Genomic DNA, 18413 nt, shown 5'->3' with positions numbered 1-18413 from the left:
ATGATCTTTTGAGGGTCATTTCTCTGCCTAAATTGATTTGCGATTAAGTTATTGGCACTTCATGTAATTAGTTAGATTGAAATTTTTCATTAGCCCTAATAGAAACTTCATGAAATCGTGTCGATGTCGTGTTTTTCTGTTAGGGATACGAGGGTGAGAGGAACCCTCAAAACGCAAAGAAGAACATGCAGAACTCTAAAGCAGGTCTTGACAGCAACATGAACAAGAAGAAGAAGAAGAAAAAGGCTGTTATAATGGAGGAGGGTCCGAGTAAGATGATGCTTTATTCCAGTGATTCATTCTGAAGTCTCAGACAGACAGAAATGGGTCATTTAATGCTCAGCATCTGTGCTTTGGCAGTGATCCCGTACCACTTCACAGTGTCCACCGGAGACGATCATGACGCCAGCACCACCAGTCGGGTTTACGTTATCATCATAGGGCCCAATGATTTAGATTCAGGATTCTTTGATGAATAGAAAGTTCAAAAGAACAGCATTTCTTTGAAATGGAAATCATTTGCAACATTAGAAACTGAATGCGTTAAAAACATTAATGCGTCCTTTCTAAGGGTATTATAGTTAACCAAAAAAAAAATAAAAAGAAGTTTTAAGTTAATTTAATAAAATAAACATTAACTGAATTTTCGAATACTAAAATAAGTAATAATAACTAATACATCAAAATTAATAAAAAACATTCCAGGATTATTTAAAGTTCTCAAATGCTAAAAATAACTAAAAAAACTAAAAGTGCAAAGTACAAAAACAACTAAAACTAAATAAATACTAAATAAAACTTAAAAAAAAAACAACAGAATACATACTAATTAATAAAAACTATATAGACGTATAATTAAAGTGAAAAGTGAAAATATAAAAATAAATTCTAATTCAAAATATTTACAAAAACTATGTACTGTATATATATATATATACATTTAAAAAAAACTTTGAACAGTAATGTAATGTTTGAACACTATCTAGTGATCATGGCTGCAGTAATTCTTCAAACGATGTAGAAGAGCGTCAGGAACAGCCGTGTTTGCATGTTATACCTGATGCAGAAACACGTGCAAATGATCATCAGTATCAGCAGTTGATTGTCAGTGAATTCTCGCTCCAGTGCTGATGTTGTGTCCACAGTTGGGTCATAACGGAGCGACTCCCGAGAGCTGCTGGCTGGTGGACGAGCTGTCGGTGGCCGTTCCCACCAAAGGCATTCAGTACAGCTTTCTGTGCAAGTGCTGGCTGGCCAAAGACAGAGGAGACGGTCTGACGGCCAGAGTCCTAAACATACTGGACGCCACCACCATCAGCATCATCCGGAAGGTCCAGACGCTTGTTAAAGTGCCCCTATTATGGATTTCTGAAAATGTCCTTTCATGTCGTGTGTAACACAGCTCTCAGTGAATGAAAACATCCTGCAAAGTTTTGAATCTGAACGTGCACCGTGTATAAAGTTATTGTCTCTCAAAACAAAGAGTCGACTCTGAATCATTGAAACGAGTCGTTTTTAAAACGAATCCCAAGCCGTTACATGTTGACGTCATCATGAATCATTAGCATATTGCCCGCCCACGTGTTGGTCTGAATGAAAATGCAAATTCATTCTTTGCCACTAGGTGGCACTTTTGGAGCAGTACAAATAGCGGTTTCCCCGGTAACAACGCTATACACAAAGCAGCACTGTGCTCACAAACGCTGCTTTATCAGGCATTACAGGCGAGATCCAATCGCCGCAGACTAGCGTCACGCAAAGCAGGGGTTTGGAAGAATTAATCATTGAGTGAATCCTTTGGGAGTCGTTGAGCAAGTAAAGTAAAAATAAATGCATATTATAAGACAATGAAAGTGTTTTTTGACCTTACATTAGAGGTCTTCTCGGGTCCTAAAATCTGTACCCGACCCGAATCGACCCGAATCACTTCTTACCCGAACCCGACGTGCATAAATTACGACCCGAGTCCAAGGGCATTTATTTTCGAACCCGACTGGACCCGAACGTAAACGGCATTGGCGTGTGTACAGCCTGCAGCCCCGCAGTCAGTCAGGAAAAATCCCGGTGTCCTGTTGACTGATTTGGCCACCTCTCCATTACTTTGATTTATTTAACATTTATTCAATTTATTATTAGGTTAGTTTATATTAGCGCCTGCCTGATGGATACAAGGTATTTCTGAGCTCCGCTTTCAATTGTGACCAGTGGATTTGAAAAGTAAACGTGATAGTTTGATTAAAAAATAAATCACTGTGTGCGTGCCTCTCTTAACACGAAAGTGAAAGTAACCTACGCATTCGGGATAGTTTAAAAGAATTCGGGTCTAATCGGGTCCATTTGGGAAAAGCATTTTTATTTTAAATTACCCGAGACCCGAGGCCGCTAATACCAAACCCGACCCATGTCCGAGGTACTCGTCGAAGTTTTGGACTCGGACCTCGGGTTTTCGGATCCAAGTGGACCCGTGAAGACCTCTACCTTGCATGCATGTCAACCTGTTGTTGGGGACTCCCAAAACCAAAATATGAACCTTTCATAACCCATAATAGGGGCACTTTAAGTGTGATGAATCTGAAGGTCTCTGTGTGTAGATGGTAGGGCTCATATTCTGGCTGTTGTTCAGGTGGTTTATGAGGTGACGGTGGTCACGGGTGACACTCAGAATGCAGGAACGGACACCAACATCTTCATAAGCGTGTTTGGGGCCAACGGGAGCATGGAGGAGATGCTCCTCGCCAAACATGCGGACAGGTGCTTATTTACCAGAATCCACATCACTTTTTGGTCATATTTTGAATCAGATTTTATTTTCTGTAGTTACGTTTTTGTAATTTTGTTATTTTTATTACATTTTTAAAAATATGTCAATATAGTTTCTATTTTATTTAGTTTTAGATATATTTAGTACATCAAGTTAAAGTAAAAATGAAAATGTGAAATGTCGACTTGGCTGAAATAAGTTTAAGTTTATTTCAGGTAACATTTATTTTAAGTAACAGTTTTTTACAGTTTTTTTAAGTTTCTTTTTTTTTATATTTTGAAATAATTTTTATATTCATATTTTCCATTTTAATTTTAAAGTTAAATTCATAACAATTTTGAGGTGTTTTTGTCATGTTTGTTAATATATATATTAATAAACATGACAAAAACACCTAAAAATTGCTATGAATTTAATATATATATATATATATATATATATACTGTATAAAATGTTATTTTTTAACAAAAATGAGAAATGTTGCCGTGGCAACTAGCTGAAATTACACAAAGCAGCACTGCGCTCACAAACGCTGCTTTATCAGGCATTACAGGCGAGATCCAATCGCCGCAGATTAGCGTCACGCAAAGCAGGGGTTTGGAAGAATTAATCATTGAGTGAATCCTTTGGGAGTCGTTGAGCAAGTAAAGTAAAAATAAATGCATATTATAAGACAATGAAAGTGTTTTTTGACCTTACATTAGAGGTCTTCTCGGGTCCTAAAATCTGTACCCGACCCGAATCGACCCGAATCACTTCTTACCCGAACCCGACGTGCATAAATTACGACCCGAGTCCAAGGGCATTTATTTTCGAACCCGACTGGACCCGAACGTAAACGGCATTGGCGTGTGTACAGCCTGCAGCCCCGCAGTCAGTCAGGAAAAATCCCGGTGTCCTGTTGACTGATTTGGCCACCTCTCCATTACTTTGATTTATTTAACATTTATTCAATTTATTATTAGGTTAGTTTATATTAGCGCCTGCCTGATGGATACAAGGTATTTCTGAGCTCCGCTTTCAATTGTGACCAGTGGATTTGAAAAGTAAACGTGATAGTTTGATTAAAAAATAAATCACTGTGTGCGTGCCTCTCTTAACACGAAAGTGAAAGTAACCTACGCATTCGGGATAGTTTAAAAGAATTCGGGTCTAATCGGGTCCATTTGGGAAAAGCATTTTTATTTTAAATTACCCGAGACCCGAGGCCGCTAATACCAAACCCGACCCATGTCCGAGGTACTCGTCGAAGTTTTGGACTCGGACCTCGGGTTTTCGGATCCAAGTGGACCCGTGAAGACCTCTACCTTGCATGCATGTCAACCTGTTGTTGGGGACTCCCAAAACCAAAATATGAACCTTTCATAACCCATAATAGGGGCACTTTAAGTGTGATGAATCTGAAGGTCTCTGTGTGTAGATGGTAGGGCTCATATTCTGGCTGTTGTTCAGGTGGTTTATGAGGTGACGGTGGTCACGGGTGACACTCAGAATGCAGGAACGGACACCAACATCTTCATAAGCGTGTTTGGGGCCAACGGGAGCATGGAGGAGATGCTCCTCGCCAAACATGCGGACAGGTGCTTATTTACCAGAATCCACATCACTTTTTGGTCATATTTTGAATCAGATTTTATTTTCTGTAGTTACGTTTTTGTAATTTTGTTATTTTTATTACATTTTTAAAAATATGTCAATATAGTTTCTATTTTATTTAGTTTTAGATATATTTAGTACATCAAGTTAAAGTAAAAATGAAAATGTGAAATGTCGACTTGGCTGAAATAAGTTTAAGTTTATTTCAGGTAACATTTATTTTAAGTAACAGTTTTTTACAGTTTTTTTAAGTTTCTTTTTTTTAATATTTTGAAATAATTTTTATATTCATATTTTCCATTTTAATTTTAAAGTTAAATTCATAACAATTTTGAGGTGTTTTTGTCATGTTTGTTAATATATATATTAATAAACATGACAAAAACACCTAAAAATTGCTATGAATTTAATATATATATATATATATATATATATACTGTATAAAATGTTATTTTTTAACAAAAATGAGAAATGTTGCCGTGGCAACTAGCTGAAATAAAATGCATGTAAGTTTTAAAAATATATATATTTTATTTCACAAAGTTTATGCTATTTATTGTAACAAAAGTAGTTTACATTTTTATAATGTTTATTTTATTTCAAGTAATGACATTTTTATAGTTTGATTTTTTATATTTTAAATTAGTTTTAGTTTCCATTTTCACGTCAACGTTTTAGTAATTTTGTTGTTGTGTTTCTGACATTTTTATGAGTTTTAGTTTGAGTTATTTTAGTACATCAAGTTAAACTAAATGAAAGCGAGAAATGTTACATTGTCGACTCGCTGAAACAGTTTTATTTTATTTTACTCAACATTTATTTTATTTCAAGTAATGGACATATATTTCATGGTTTATCTTTTGTCATTTTGTCTTTTATGTTTCGTTTGAATGATTTTATAAATATATGTTCAATTTTAGTTTTAGTTTAGTTTAAGTGTGTTTTTGTCATTTTTAATCTAAATATATAGTTTTAATAATTTTTATTTTAGCTTAATGATTTTATTGCATCAGGTTAAATTGAACTAGCTGAACTAGTTTTTTGTTTGTTTGTTTCAGTTCAAATGTATTTTATTTTAAGTAACGAAAAACGTTTTTTTTTAAAGGATTTATTTCTTGTTAACACTAACAACCCTGGTTTGTGGTAGGTTTGAAAGAGGACAGGAAGACACGTTTAACCTGGAGATCGATGATATCGCGCCCCTGAAAAAGCTCCGCGTTCGCATCGACGGGACGGGAAGTCGTCCTGATTGGTTCCTCGACAAGGTCAGTCTGAGATAAGAGCTTCTAATGAACCTCGAGCGGCTCACGTTCCGTTCGGACTCAAACCTGTGAGTCTTTTAATCAGGTTATCAGGTTAATCACAACATAAGGAATGAAACTCATTAAGGGCATGACTATAAACATGTTGTTTGTTCCTGTCACATGACCCAGATAATCATGAGAAACCTGAGCACGGAGGAGGTGTATGTGTTCACCTACGAGGAGTGGCTCTCCAAGACCAAAGGACCCAAGAGGACCAAGGTCTGTGAACTCTCTGCGGTCGTGGACGACGAGGAGATGGTGGAGAAAACCACATACACCATCCAGGTTAAAACCAGTGACAGCGCTGGTAGGTGCAACCAGTATCACTGCAAAAAATCATTCTCTTGCTTAGTGTTAGTGTCTTGTGTTCTAGTATAAATATCTAAACATTCTTGAATCAAGATGCATCTACTGCACGAGTAAAAGGATTTAAGATATTAAGTCTTGTTTTCAAAAAAAAAATAATCAAAATTGTGTTCGTTTTTGCTTAAAAGGAGCAAAAATATCTGCTAATGGGGTAAGAAAAATAATCTTAATTCAAAGGCTAAGTGCGCATTTGCGACTGAAAACTACTGCGTGCAACTATGAAAATTTAGGGGAGCTTCAACGGTTTCTGCGTGTTTTGCAGAGTTAAGTAATGCATCACAGACATATCTCACGAATACTTTCATAAGCAAAGTGTAGACGGGGTGTAACTAAGAGATTCATCGCGCAGTGTAGAGAGCTTCGTTGATTATAAATGTGAGATCGCGATGAACTAACATGAGTGACAGCTTTTAATGATTTTTAAGGGAGTTTGTATACGTGATACTGATTTAATACAACAATTCAATAGACAAGAAGTTAATATTAAGTGACTTACATTGTCTGAGTTTGCTCTATTTCGTCGTCGAAAATAGTTTAAAACAAAGACACAGCGCATCTCCATTCAAACACAGCGGTGTTTCGTTTATGAATGAACGGGGTTTTTAAACTAATCTAGTGAGTCAGTGATTCATGATCACCCATTCATAAAGACACTTTCCTGAATGAATCAGCCGTTCGAATGAATCAATTGAATGAATGATTCAGTGATAAAAATCAGTGACTTGTCGCCACCTGCTGGCAGTTTTAGTTTCATTTTTAAAGTATCTTTTCAGTTATTTAAATCATTTAATATTTCTATATTCAAAATTGTATATTTAAAACATTAATATCATCATGAATTTATGGATTTAATTGCACTCATGCCACCTCGGAGCCTCATTAAATGTCTGAAAGTACATCAAGCCACTTTTGTGTTCTTCTGTGCCACCTCTACAAATTAATTTTGTTAATACTGATTTCATTTGATTGGTAACTTATGTTTCTATGTTTCTTATTCTACTTGTTCTTATTCTGTCGTTTTAATTACAATTTTTAAAAAGCTTATAAAATATCATTTTTTAAAGAATTTGACAAAAGATAACATACTTCTAATAAAGTTAGAGGAGTCAAATATCACCTCGTAATGGGAAGGCAACTTTTTGATAAAATTTTGGATTATTGATAGTAAGAGAGTAAAAGAGAAGTAAGCGTAGAGCCCTGATTTTTGTTGCACCATTGGTAGATATTTTTGCTTGTTTTAAGGAAAAACTAGCAAAATTTGTATTTATTTTTTTACAGAAAACAAGGCATAATATCTTAAATCATTTTACTTGTAAACTGGTTATTAAGCAGATCAGCATTATTCATCAAATTTTGTTCTTCAGTAGAACAGTAAAGAAGATTTTTAGCTGAAACCGTGCTCCTTGAGAATTAAAAAAAAACACATCAGGCAACACAAAATTAATACCCGTGGCTCCTGATGATATATTGAGGTCTTATGAAGCGAAGCGATCAATCTGTGCAAGAAACTGAACATTATTTACAGCATTATTACCTGTAAACCACTGTTTAATGCAGTTCAGAGATGCCATGAATGCATTTACACTGCAGTCGCACACTGGAAAAAATTATACAACATTTTTTTTAAGGTATGTGGTTTCAAACTATTTATCTTAGCCACATTTTTTCAAAAAAATGTTGAAAGATAGTCAACTAAATTAGTTTATTTAAATGTATAGTAAATTCAATGAATCAATTTTTTTTCAGTACAACTGCATAAATAATTTTATGAGATTATTGTTTTAAGTATAGCATAGATTGAATATAGAACTATGAAATGATACTTGAAATATGAATATTAGGTAGCGCCAAATAAGGGAAACATTGATTTACTAATTCAAAGATTGATTCATTCAAAACGGCTGATTCATTGAAGAATGACGTGATGAAGTGTTGATTTCTGAACCATGTGCTGGTTCTTACTATTTCTGCCATAGAAATATATGCTGAAATACTAAGAGTAGTACACTAGTATGCAGTTTTGAATTCAGCAGCTGTCTTTATGATTGGCTTGTTGAATCATTTACAGACGTTTTGTTCAAAAATGCTGAATCATTCAGGAACGAAACACCATTGTGTTGATCAGTGGTGCAATAGTTGCTGAAACAGAGCAAAATAGTCCATTTTGACAATATTGTGTCTAAACTGTATGTCATTGTGATCAGGTCCGGCTCCTGGATGGCATCTGGAGTATGTCGACGTGAAGGACGACCTGCTGGATCAAACCTTCCGCTTTCCCTGCGACCGATGGCTGGCCAAAAGTGAGGACGACGGGCAAATCATGAGGGAGCTGGCATGTGCCAATAACGATATTCTGGATCTCAGTGACAAGACCAGTAAGAGAAGAGCGTTTCCTACGTGTGTAACTCACGAGCAGTGTAGTTGTTTTGTGCATTAAAAGTTTCTTTGTAATGTCTTTTCAGAATATGAAATTGAGATCACAACAGCCAACTCTGAAGATGCCGAGACGAAGGAGAATGTCTGGATCATTCTGGAGGGAAAAAAAGGACGTTCAAAGGAGTTTATGATGGAAAACTCAAAAAAGAAGAAGTTTTTGCGGTATGTACAATGTCCCGGTTACACGCAATGTAATTTTAGCCAATGTTACATATAACTAACCATTAAAAAAAAAACATTTTGCTACATTTTAAATAAATGTTAAATGAAAAACGTATTTCAGCTTAGCAACATTTCTCAAATTTCTATATCTTAGAAATACAAATGAAAATTTTTAAAACATAAAATACACGTTGACACCAAAAAAAAAAAAACGTTGACGAAAATGAAAAAGAAAATGGAATATATACAAATATTCAGATATTTAAAAACTTAGAGCCAGTTTTACTAAACAGGGCAAATTAACGCGAGAGCGCAATTCCAAAACGGCGTCAATGGGAGGGAAAATGTTTACTAACAACCGCGCAAAATAAAGAAAACAGACGCAACATCTCATTAGGAAATGTTTTATTTTTCCCAGCCTTATGTTGTATTGTTACCAAATTCTGGTTTAGCATGTCTTTAATTGTAATGTTTTTACAATTAAAACATTGAAGAAATATTGTATGATTATTCCTTACAAATAAGGTTTTAATAATTTTAGTAGTAGTAGTAGCAGCCTATTACATACATTCTACGGAACAACAGTAATATATTTCTCCCGCAATGCCTTCAAGTTAAACCGAACTTTTATTTTGACGGGTTGCCGTGAATACCTTTACATTTCTGTGTGTGTATGATATGAGGATAGTTTTACTCAAATTAATGCTGATGCAGTGACTCTCAGAGCAGTTCTGGAGGTGTTGTTCATGTGTTTATGTTCTCATTAGTGAGACTGCAGACGTTAATATCACCGGAAGCGTCGGCATGTGCCAATAACGATATTCTGGATCTCAGTGACAAGACCAGTAAGAGAAGAGCGTTTCCTACGTGTGTAACTCACGAGCAGTGTAGTTGTTTTGTGCATTAAAAGTTTCTTTGTAATGTCTTTTCAGAATATGAAATTGAGATCACAACAGCCAACTCAGAAGATGCCGAGACGAAGGAGAATGTCTGGATCATTCTGGAGGGAAAAAAAGGACGTTCAAAGGAGTTTATGATGGAAAACTCAAAAAAGAAGAAGTTTTTGCGGTATGTACAGTGTCCCGGTTACACGCAATGTAATTTTAGCCAATGTTACATATAACTAACCATTAAAAAACAAAACATTTTGTTACATTTTAAATAAATGTTCAATGAAAAACGTATTTCAGCTCGGCAACATTTCTCTAATTTCTATTTCTTTGAAATACAAATGAACATTTTTAAAACATAAAATACATGTTGACACCAAAAAAAAAAAACGTGGATGAAAATGAAAATGGAATATATACAAATATTCAGATATTTAAAAACTTAGAGCCAGTTTTACTAAACAGGGCAAATTAACGCGAGAGCGCAATTCCAAAACCGCGCCAATGGGAGAGGAAATTTCTGCGGGTGTTTACTAACAACAGCGCAAAATAAAGAACACAGACGCAACATCTCATTTACATATCGACCCGGAACTCCGCTGTGCGTGATACAGAGAGCACGACCATAACGTAGAGACCGAAATGACATGCCGTCGTGTAAATAAGATAAATAACATAAGGCTGTTTAGTTTGTTTAATAAAAGAACAAGGTATAGACCTGTTCTATCGAAAAGGTAACTTTAAATGACTTCTGTTGTGATCTGGCGCTATAGAGAAAATATAATTAAATAAAATTAACTTGACCTTCAAGGGGGGTGGGCTGCCCTCCTAATATAATGGCAGGGGAAACACTAAAGAACACAGACGCAACATCTCATTTACATATCGACCAACGCAATATACCAAGCACAGTGCAAATTCGCATAGTCGCAAATATAGAAATAAAGAAGCCACAGTACATTGAAAAGAACCGGAGGACAAAAAATGAAGTTTTGCTAGAGCTGGTATTGTGTGACTCCTAGTTGAGGGTTCCAAGTCGTCTTTTTTTTTCCTGAAGCAAATTTCATTTTTGACCGAAAACTTTCATATTTCGAAATTTTAAAAATCGTAGCTTTATCAGAATGAGATGACACTTGGTGACTTTTGTTGCATTAGCTATTAGCTAAAAAAAATCATGGACATGATTCGGATATGTAAAAAAAAAAGTCACACTTGGCTCCTCAATGCACACTGTTTCTCCAGATGAACGTTAAGCAACTCAAACTCACGGCATATGCAGAGGAAGAGTTTAGCCCCTTTCACACATACGGTCTTTACTGGTAAATCACCGGTAAGTTACCATTAATACATCATGTGAGAACAGGACCTTTTCAAAAATCACGGTAAATTTGTTCTGGCGATCCTATCGTTTTATGGAGATGACATGATTACTCTGAGCTGTTTACAAAGCTCCGCTGCTTTTTAATTAGTTTTTCTATGTAAATATGCGCTAGATGGACATCTTTGACCATTGCGCCTCGCAGCTTTTCGTTGCGCTTCTCCATTCATCAGCTGCGACTCTGCAGTTGGATACTATTATACGTGTCTTGTGTTTATAAGAGCCAAACATTCTGATTGGCTAGTAATGTTAGTTTGGTTGAGAGTGAAAGCTGTGCTCCTCTCATACATTGGTAGGCGAACTCATGGACTCGAAAGTGATATCAACAATTTTTTTTTAAACGTAGGATTATTTTTTTCCACAGCCAAACGCCAGAGATCCGGCACGGTGCCGGAGAACTTTCAGCCCTGAATAATAACTGCGTTTCCACACCTTTTCAGCGCTAAATATTCACTGCGCTTCTTTAGTAAAACCTGACAGTACCATTTTAACGCCAAAAGACGGTTTGCGCTGGTGCTAGCTGTTAGTAAAACTGGCTTTTAAACTTTTGTTTTAGTTTTTCTTTTTAGTTTAGTTTAACTTGATGTACTAAAATAACTAAAACTGAAATATACAGTAAATAGCTAAAAACTATATAGACGTATTAATAAAAATAAAAAAAATTTTTTTTAAATAACTACTAATAATAAAAATAATAAATAATACTAAAACGTTAACTAAATTTGAAGAGTTTACATATTTTTAAAACATAAAATATAAAAATTAAAAAAAATTTAAAAAAGCAAAAAATACTAAAACGTTGACTAAATTGAAAAAGAAAAAATTGGAAAATATTCAAATATTTAAAAACTTAAAACTTTTGTTTTTCATTTTCGTTTAGTTTAACTTAATGTACTAAAATACCTAAAACTGAAATACTGCAAATAGCTAAAAAAAAAATCATTTTAAAATAACTACTACTAATAAAAATATCTAATAAAAAAGACAAAATGCAAAAAAAAGAATATTACAATGTTAACTAAAATTAAAAAATAAATGAAAATTATAAAAATAAAACATTCAGAATATTATTAAACACTATAATTGTATATCAATGATACTTAAATAATTCAGATTATCATTTAGACCTGTCCAAATGTCCAATAATTAAAGAAAACACATTTTTGGAGTGACAAACGTCAAAAATAAATCACCATTAAACAATAGAGACTGAACAGATGACTAATAACGCATGATAATCTGATTCTGTTTCAGTGCTGCCACGGATTCATTCGAGTTTTCCTCTAAAAATGTGGGCGAGATCGTGAGTATTTGTTTGGGCCATATAACGAAGGAGAAGAAGGTGAAGAACGAGTCTTTCTGGCACGTGCAGGAGGTGGTGATCACGGAGAAAGAGCTGAGAAACAAGTGAGTTTACATCTGAAATTAGTGATGCACGATATTATCAGAACGTTATCGGAATCGGCCGATAAAGGTTCAAAATGTTAAAAATTATGCCGATATGCCTTGCCGATAATATGGATAACTCACATGTGCTCAGCGTGTGATAGGGCGCTGTTGGCCTACTTGTAATAAAATGAAAGTAAAATACACAAATATCATTAAGATGCTTGTGTTTCTGAATAAATAGAAGCAATATCGATGTCATCATATCATGAGTCTGTTTTGATCTAAAGGTCAGAACTATAGCTTGCATGAATAAAAATCACATAAAATCACACTTGTAAAATAAATAATTTGATATATACAGATTTATTTATTAATATGTATATATGAATATTAAATAGCAACTTTTTGAAACATCATTAGTAATACATACAGTACAAAATCCACCAAAAGTGAATCTAAGATTTTCTTTTTTTTTTACGCAATATACACTTATCTAGTTATCATACTTTATAATCACCAAGCTATTGCTTAAATATTGTCAATACATATTTTTCTACTTGAGCTACAAAATGGATTATGCAAACTTAAATACATAAATAAAAGAAGAAACAGTTGTGGTTGCTACAAAGTGGTTGCCGAGCAACACACAAACGTAAACAAAGGTGTGTTACTTTGTAGCGTCATTTACAACAGCTTCGAACGCGGCTCAGCCAATCAGAATCAAGCACCAGAATGATACGTTTTATAATATAATTTCCACACAGGAGAGATTTGGCGTTGTTTCAAAACAAAGGGAAATCGGTATTGGCAGAATAGTTTGAAAAATATCGGCAAAAATCGAATATCATGTATCCCTTTCTGAAATCCTGTCGTGTGCAGCTCCGAGCATCATTCTCTCTCTCGCAGATTCTACTTCACATGCGACGCTCGGATTCCACTGGCAGGACTCTACAAGAACCGAATGAGCCGTGGCGAAGTTTGCCGAGGATTACCGAGGACTCTACAAGAACCGAATGAGCCGTGGCGAAGTTTGCAGAGGATTACCGAAAATTCTGATGAGTGAGTTGATGATATTGTGCAAGCTTGAGGCACGTACTGGAAATATGCTTGTTTATTATAACTGTTATTAATTTACATTTTATTAATACCTGCAAAAAGCTTCCTGTCGAGTGATGTAAATACATTTTACAATAGTTTATTGTGCATGCTTATTATATTTAAAGTTGCTTAAGCGAAATCAAGGAGTTTATAAGACTAGTTTATTAATTCTTTATACTGTAGACATGTAGAACATATCCGTGTTTGTGCATCAGTGTCTGTAATGTGTGCTGTAGGTGTGAAACTTTTAGGAATCTTATCCAAGTTGTAGGCTAGTCAATATTGCTCAGTCAGTCGTATCTGAGGATCCTTGAATGAAACTGACCACAAACACCATTAACTTAAGTGAATTATATGGCAATAATCAACAATATGCTTTCACACAAATAACTATTTTTTTGAATGTTTCAATACGTGTTGACACAAATGACTTAATTAAATTTTTCATTGATACAACATGGTACTGAGTTGTTAGAAAATAATTTTTATTTATTTTTTTATTGCAAACAGTTCAGAGACGACATTAATAAGTTGTTAGAAAAGAAATGCGTAGAGACGTTATTGCTTGATGACGTCAGGAACCGATTAATCGGCTTTTTGAACCGGTTCAATGAGCCGATCTGTCCGAAAAGAACCGGTTCGCGGAAATGATTCGGACTTTGCATCACTAGTTTCATCATAGTTTGCATCTTTCATAAATCCAAATATGAACATCTAGGTAGTGTGAAAACTATGGAAGGCCGTTTCCGCCACTGAATAAAAAATAAAAGAGTTAATTGCGAGTTATCTCGCACTTCTGACTTTTTTTCTCAGAACTGTGAGATATAAACTCGCAATTCTGAGAACACATCAGTCTTCTTTCCCCCTCTCAAAATTGGACTTTAACTCGCAATTGCGAGTTTATATTTCGCAATTCTGACTTTTTTTCTCAGAACTGTGAGATATAAACTCGCAATTCTGAGAACACATCAGTCTTCTTTCCCCCTCTCAAAATTGGACTTTAACTCGCAATTGCGAGTTAAAGTCCAATTTTGAGAGGGGGAAAGAAGACTGATGTGTTCTCAGAATTGCGAGTTTATATCTCACAGTTCTGAGAAAAAAAGTCAGAAGTGCGAGATAACTCGCAATTAACTCTTTTATTTTTTATTCAGTGGCGGAAACGGGCTTCCATAGAAACCTCATGTTTTGATTTCTTCTTTTTTTTCCTAAAAGATATTTTTGCTCTAAGTCTGAGCAGAGCCTGAGATGAACTGGGCATCAAGAGCCAGAGTCTTGTGAATGTGTTTTTGTGAGTGTCTGATTGGTTGATTGATTAATCACATCAGAATTGTGAGATAAAAACTTGCAATTTCCTTTTTTTTTTTTTTATTCAGTGGCGGAAACGGGCTTCCATAGAAACCTCATGTTTTGATTTCTTCTTTTTTTTCCTAAAAGATATTTTTGCTCTAAGTCTGAGCAGAGCCTGAGATGAACTGGGCATCAAGAGCCAGAGTCTTGTGAATGTGTTTTTGTGAGTGTCTGATTGGTTGATTGATTAATCACATGATCATGATCAGCTGCGCTTGAGCTTTTAAAGCTCCTGTGAGATGGTTTCAAACAGCGACCTACTGTTTCTGAGAGACTGGCATCTTCCTTTCTCAGTGGCTGTTTATTTTTGCTGTCTTCCACTCAGAAAAAGATGGTTATTAATTTTCCAAGCTAAACATTTAATATTTGACAACTTTTTTTGAGATAGTATTCGACTTCTGGGGTCAAAATTCGTTGTTTGAAGTCAAATTTATTATGTACGTGACTTTCGTTCTTTACTTTTTTATTTCCCTAAGTCCCCCCACACCCTATTTATACACTTATAGTGCTGTAAAAATTCAAGTATTTCTTTTGTACAGAGCTTTGTTTACACATTTCGATTTTCAGTACTTCTCACTTTAAAATATGGTCAACAAGTTTAATTTGAAATATGGTTATTTTGTTTACTCTGAACCTCAATACTCGACACTAGTTATTTTTAAGCCTCTCTAAGAGGTCTCTTAGTATTTATTATATTACATATTATGTAAATATCTACATTAATTCAGTTAACATACATGGAAATCCTTTGTACACATTCCAGTTCATGAAAAACAAATACCTGACGATCAACAAGTCAGTACTGAGACTGTCTGAATTTATTATAAAATGTGAGGCAAAAGTAATGTTTTTGGACATGAAAGCATAGATGTTATCTTTTGTTTTGGCGTAAATTATTCACTTAACGCTAAACTGCCAATAATGTAAGCCACTGGGAGACTGTAGATATTGTATTAATAGAAAGTCAAATAATATAAAGATTTGTAATACAAAGTATTTTTCCAAAATTAAGTTTTATTAGTATTTTCATAGAGCGGAAACATACGTGACACAGCCACATGTATTTAGTAGATCGTCTCATTCTAGTGTTTAATGCAGAGGAGGACTCTAGCCTACAAGCCTCTGAAGAACTGAACTAGGAAGGACACAGTCTCTGTAGGATGCAGCCTTCCATTTGAGATGCACCCTTAGAGATGTTGTGGCTTTAGTGTGCACTAAGGACACTCACCTTTGACCTGAGGCCTGACCTCTTGCACGCTTCCTGTTGTGTGCATTGCTGCGTCTCAATGTGCCTACTTATAAAATGCCCTTAAAGTATGAACTGTTTTGGTGAAGAAAAAGTACACACTTTTGAGTGTGTAGTATGTAAACTGGCCTGTCAATCATCAGTCCTCCTCATTTAATTTAATGCATACGTGACACAGCCACATGTATTTAGTAGATCGTCTCATTCTAGTGTTTAATGCAGAGGAGGACTCTAGCCTACAAGCCTCTGAAGAACTGAACTAGGAAGGACACAGTCTCTGTAGGATGCAGCCTTCCATTTGAGATGCACCCTTAGAGATGTTGTGGCTTTAGTGTGCACTAAGGACACTCACCTTTGACCTGAGGCCTGACCTCTTGCACGCTTCCTGTTGTGTGCATTGCTGCATCCCAATGTGCCTACTTATAAAATGCCCTTAAAGTATGAACTGTTTTGGTGAAGAAAAAGTACACACTTTTGAGTGTGTAGTATGTAAACTGGCCTGTCAATCATCAGTCCTCCTCATTTAATTTAATTTAACTTCCTACCGTATTGGAGAGAAAAGAAGTAGCTCGTTGATCTGCCAGTCGCGGGTCTTTCATGCCGAGAACTCTGCTAATATTTTATGCATAATGATGCATTTAAAAGTTCACGACCAAATGAATGTTTATAAAAGTTCACATTGCATTTGCAGATGAAATATAACACGGATAACAATAAATCAATATTTTTTACCAGGTTAAATGTTGATTATTAGTAACTCAAACCCCTTTTTCTAATGGTGTGTTCAAGTCATGTCGTATAGATCGTATTTACGAGTTGAACGCACATGAACGCCACCACAAAGTCGTTATTACGAGTGGGAAACTCAAAATTTTCTTTAAGCCCCGAGTTGGGGGCGTGTCAATGAGAAACATGGTGGAATCGATGGATGCAACGTCTGTAGTTGACGGTACATTTTTGTTTAAATTGATAGTTTAGTTGTCCTATAAACTTAAATTGGTCATGTTCTTGTTACGCAGCTAGTTAATGAAATCCAAGTAAAAAAAAATGCTATCATTTTTGCACCTATAGGTGAAAAATCTTTTGATTTGCCATGTTGCATGTTTTAAAAATATTAAAAACGCAAAACACACCTGATGCGAATTCTTTGCTCTTCATTTTCTATAAGCTAACTAATTTAACTAATTACTAGTTAACTAATTTATTAAAAGAAGGTACACCGCCATCTTGAGCCGACTAAACTGACTTGAACGCACCTGACGTCGTAATTACGACTTGTCAACTCGTAAATACGAACGTCCCAAGAGGACTTGAACGCAGCATAAAGCCCCGTTCACACTAGCACCGACTTTTTGTGGTTGCTAGTGGGCGTTCTCAATACTGGTTGCCTTGACAGCGAATCAGGTTTCTTGCCGAACATTTTGGAGGCAAAAGACTAAATATAATCTAAATCTATATTAAATCCGTACATACAAACAAAAATGAATGAGAAACAGAGCCTACTTTCTTCCATTGCGTATGTTTATCTACGGCGCCGAGAGGAGAACGATCACATTAGCTCTACCGTCTTCTTTCCTATTGGCTGTCGCTCCCGAAAGTCGCTCTTCATTTGCATAAAGTTGATGGATTCTGAACTTTGTCGCGTCGCTGGCGACTTCTGGCGACACGAGCGACAGTGACCATTGGCGACGGAATGTGGGCGTGTCAAGCGAGGCAAGTCAAGCAGCGAATTTCGCGAGCGACAACCAATGGGAGTGAAGTCAGTGGAGAGCACGTGATTCATCTGCTGTAGTGGAGTGTTACGGGGTAACTAGGCAACCAGTAGTGGGAACGCCCACTAGCGACATCAATGGCCAGCTACAAGCGACAAACAGCGAAAAAGTCGCTGGCGGTGTGAACGGGGCTTTAAGCCTCTCTACCTAACCGTCGATCGTTTGTAGTTTTTCTAACGCGTTTTATTCGTGTTTGTAGTTCTGGACCTAATCCTTCGCCGAAGCGCAATGGATTGTGGGCAATTTTAGCCTTTAGAGTGTGCACGGATCCACACTTCAAAAATCGACCTGAAATAGTAGACTTTTGGCACACTCTTTTCAACATACTATGCTTTGGGACACACTTATTTTAATCTCACATACTATTTAGGATGGATAGTATGAACATCTAGACGCAGGGTATGTGTTCTCAAGTGCTCAAGACCGTAAGTATTGGGACAGGTCCTTACGCAAATAAGTTCCTGATTTAACAGCTATTTTATTCACCATGTAGATGACGTCAGCTGTGCATGAAACAACACTGAAAAATATGTTGAGGCATTTTCGACATTTTATTTGAAAAAAACACATACAAAAAGGGTCATATACAAGACAAGAAATTAAAAAAGAAAGAAAATTTGGGTTAAGCTATGCAACTTTTTGCATCATCATTAGTAGTAATAAATACA

General features: G+C 35.6%; 1 protein-coding gene across 1 annotated transcript in view; it reads left to right on the top strand.

Moving 5' to 3' along the window:
* Nucleotides 1-14624, top strand: part of loxhd1b (lipoxygenase homology PLAT domains 1b) — an 81406-nt gene extending 66782 nt beyond the window's left edge. Inside the window, exons 31-42 of the mRNA XM_016255796.1 lie at nucleotides 144-270; nucleotides 361-442; nucleotides 987-1050; nucleotides 1146-1331; nucleotides 2624-2751; nucleotides 5505-5622; nucleotides 5791-5968; nucleotides 8232-8402; nucleotides 8490-8625; nucleotides 12148-12300; nucleotides 13189-13250; nucleotides 14593-14624. Coding sequence (XP_016111282.1) covers nucleotides 144-270; nucleotides 361-442; nucleotides 987-1050; nucleotides 1146-1331; nucleotides 2624-2751; nucleotides 5505-5622; nucleotides 5791-5968; nucleotides 8232-8402; nucleotides 8490-8625; nucleotides 12148-12300; nucleotides 13189-13250; nucleotides 14593-14624 — 1437 coding nt within the window. The remainder of the gene's footprint in view (nucleotides 1-143; nucleotides 271-360; nucleotides 443-986; nucleotides 1051-1145; nucleotides 1332-2623; nucleotides 2752-5504; nucleotides 5623-5790; nucleotides 5969-8231; nucleotides 8403-8489; nucleotides 8626-12147; nucleotides 12301-13188; nucleotides 13251-14592) is intronic.
* Nucleotides 14625-18413: the final 3789 nt, after the last annotated feature.

The sequence above is a fragment of the Sinocyclocheilus grahami genome, unplaced genomic scaffold, assembly GCF_001515645.1.
Source record: "Sinocyclocheilus grahami isolate Dianchi unplaced genomic scaffold, SAMN03320097.WGS_v1.1 scaffold1369.1, whole genome shotgun sequence".
Lineage (NCBI taxonomy): Eukaryota > Metazoa > Chordata > Actinopteri > Cypriniformes > Cyprinidae > Sinocyclocheilus > Sinocyclocheilus grahami.
Note: the sequence above shows the minus strand (reverse complement) of the source record. Positions and strands in the feature narration are given on the sequence as shown.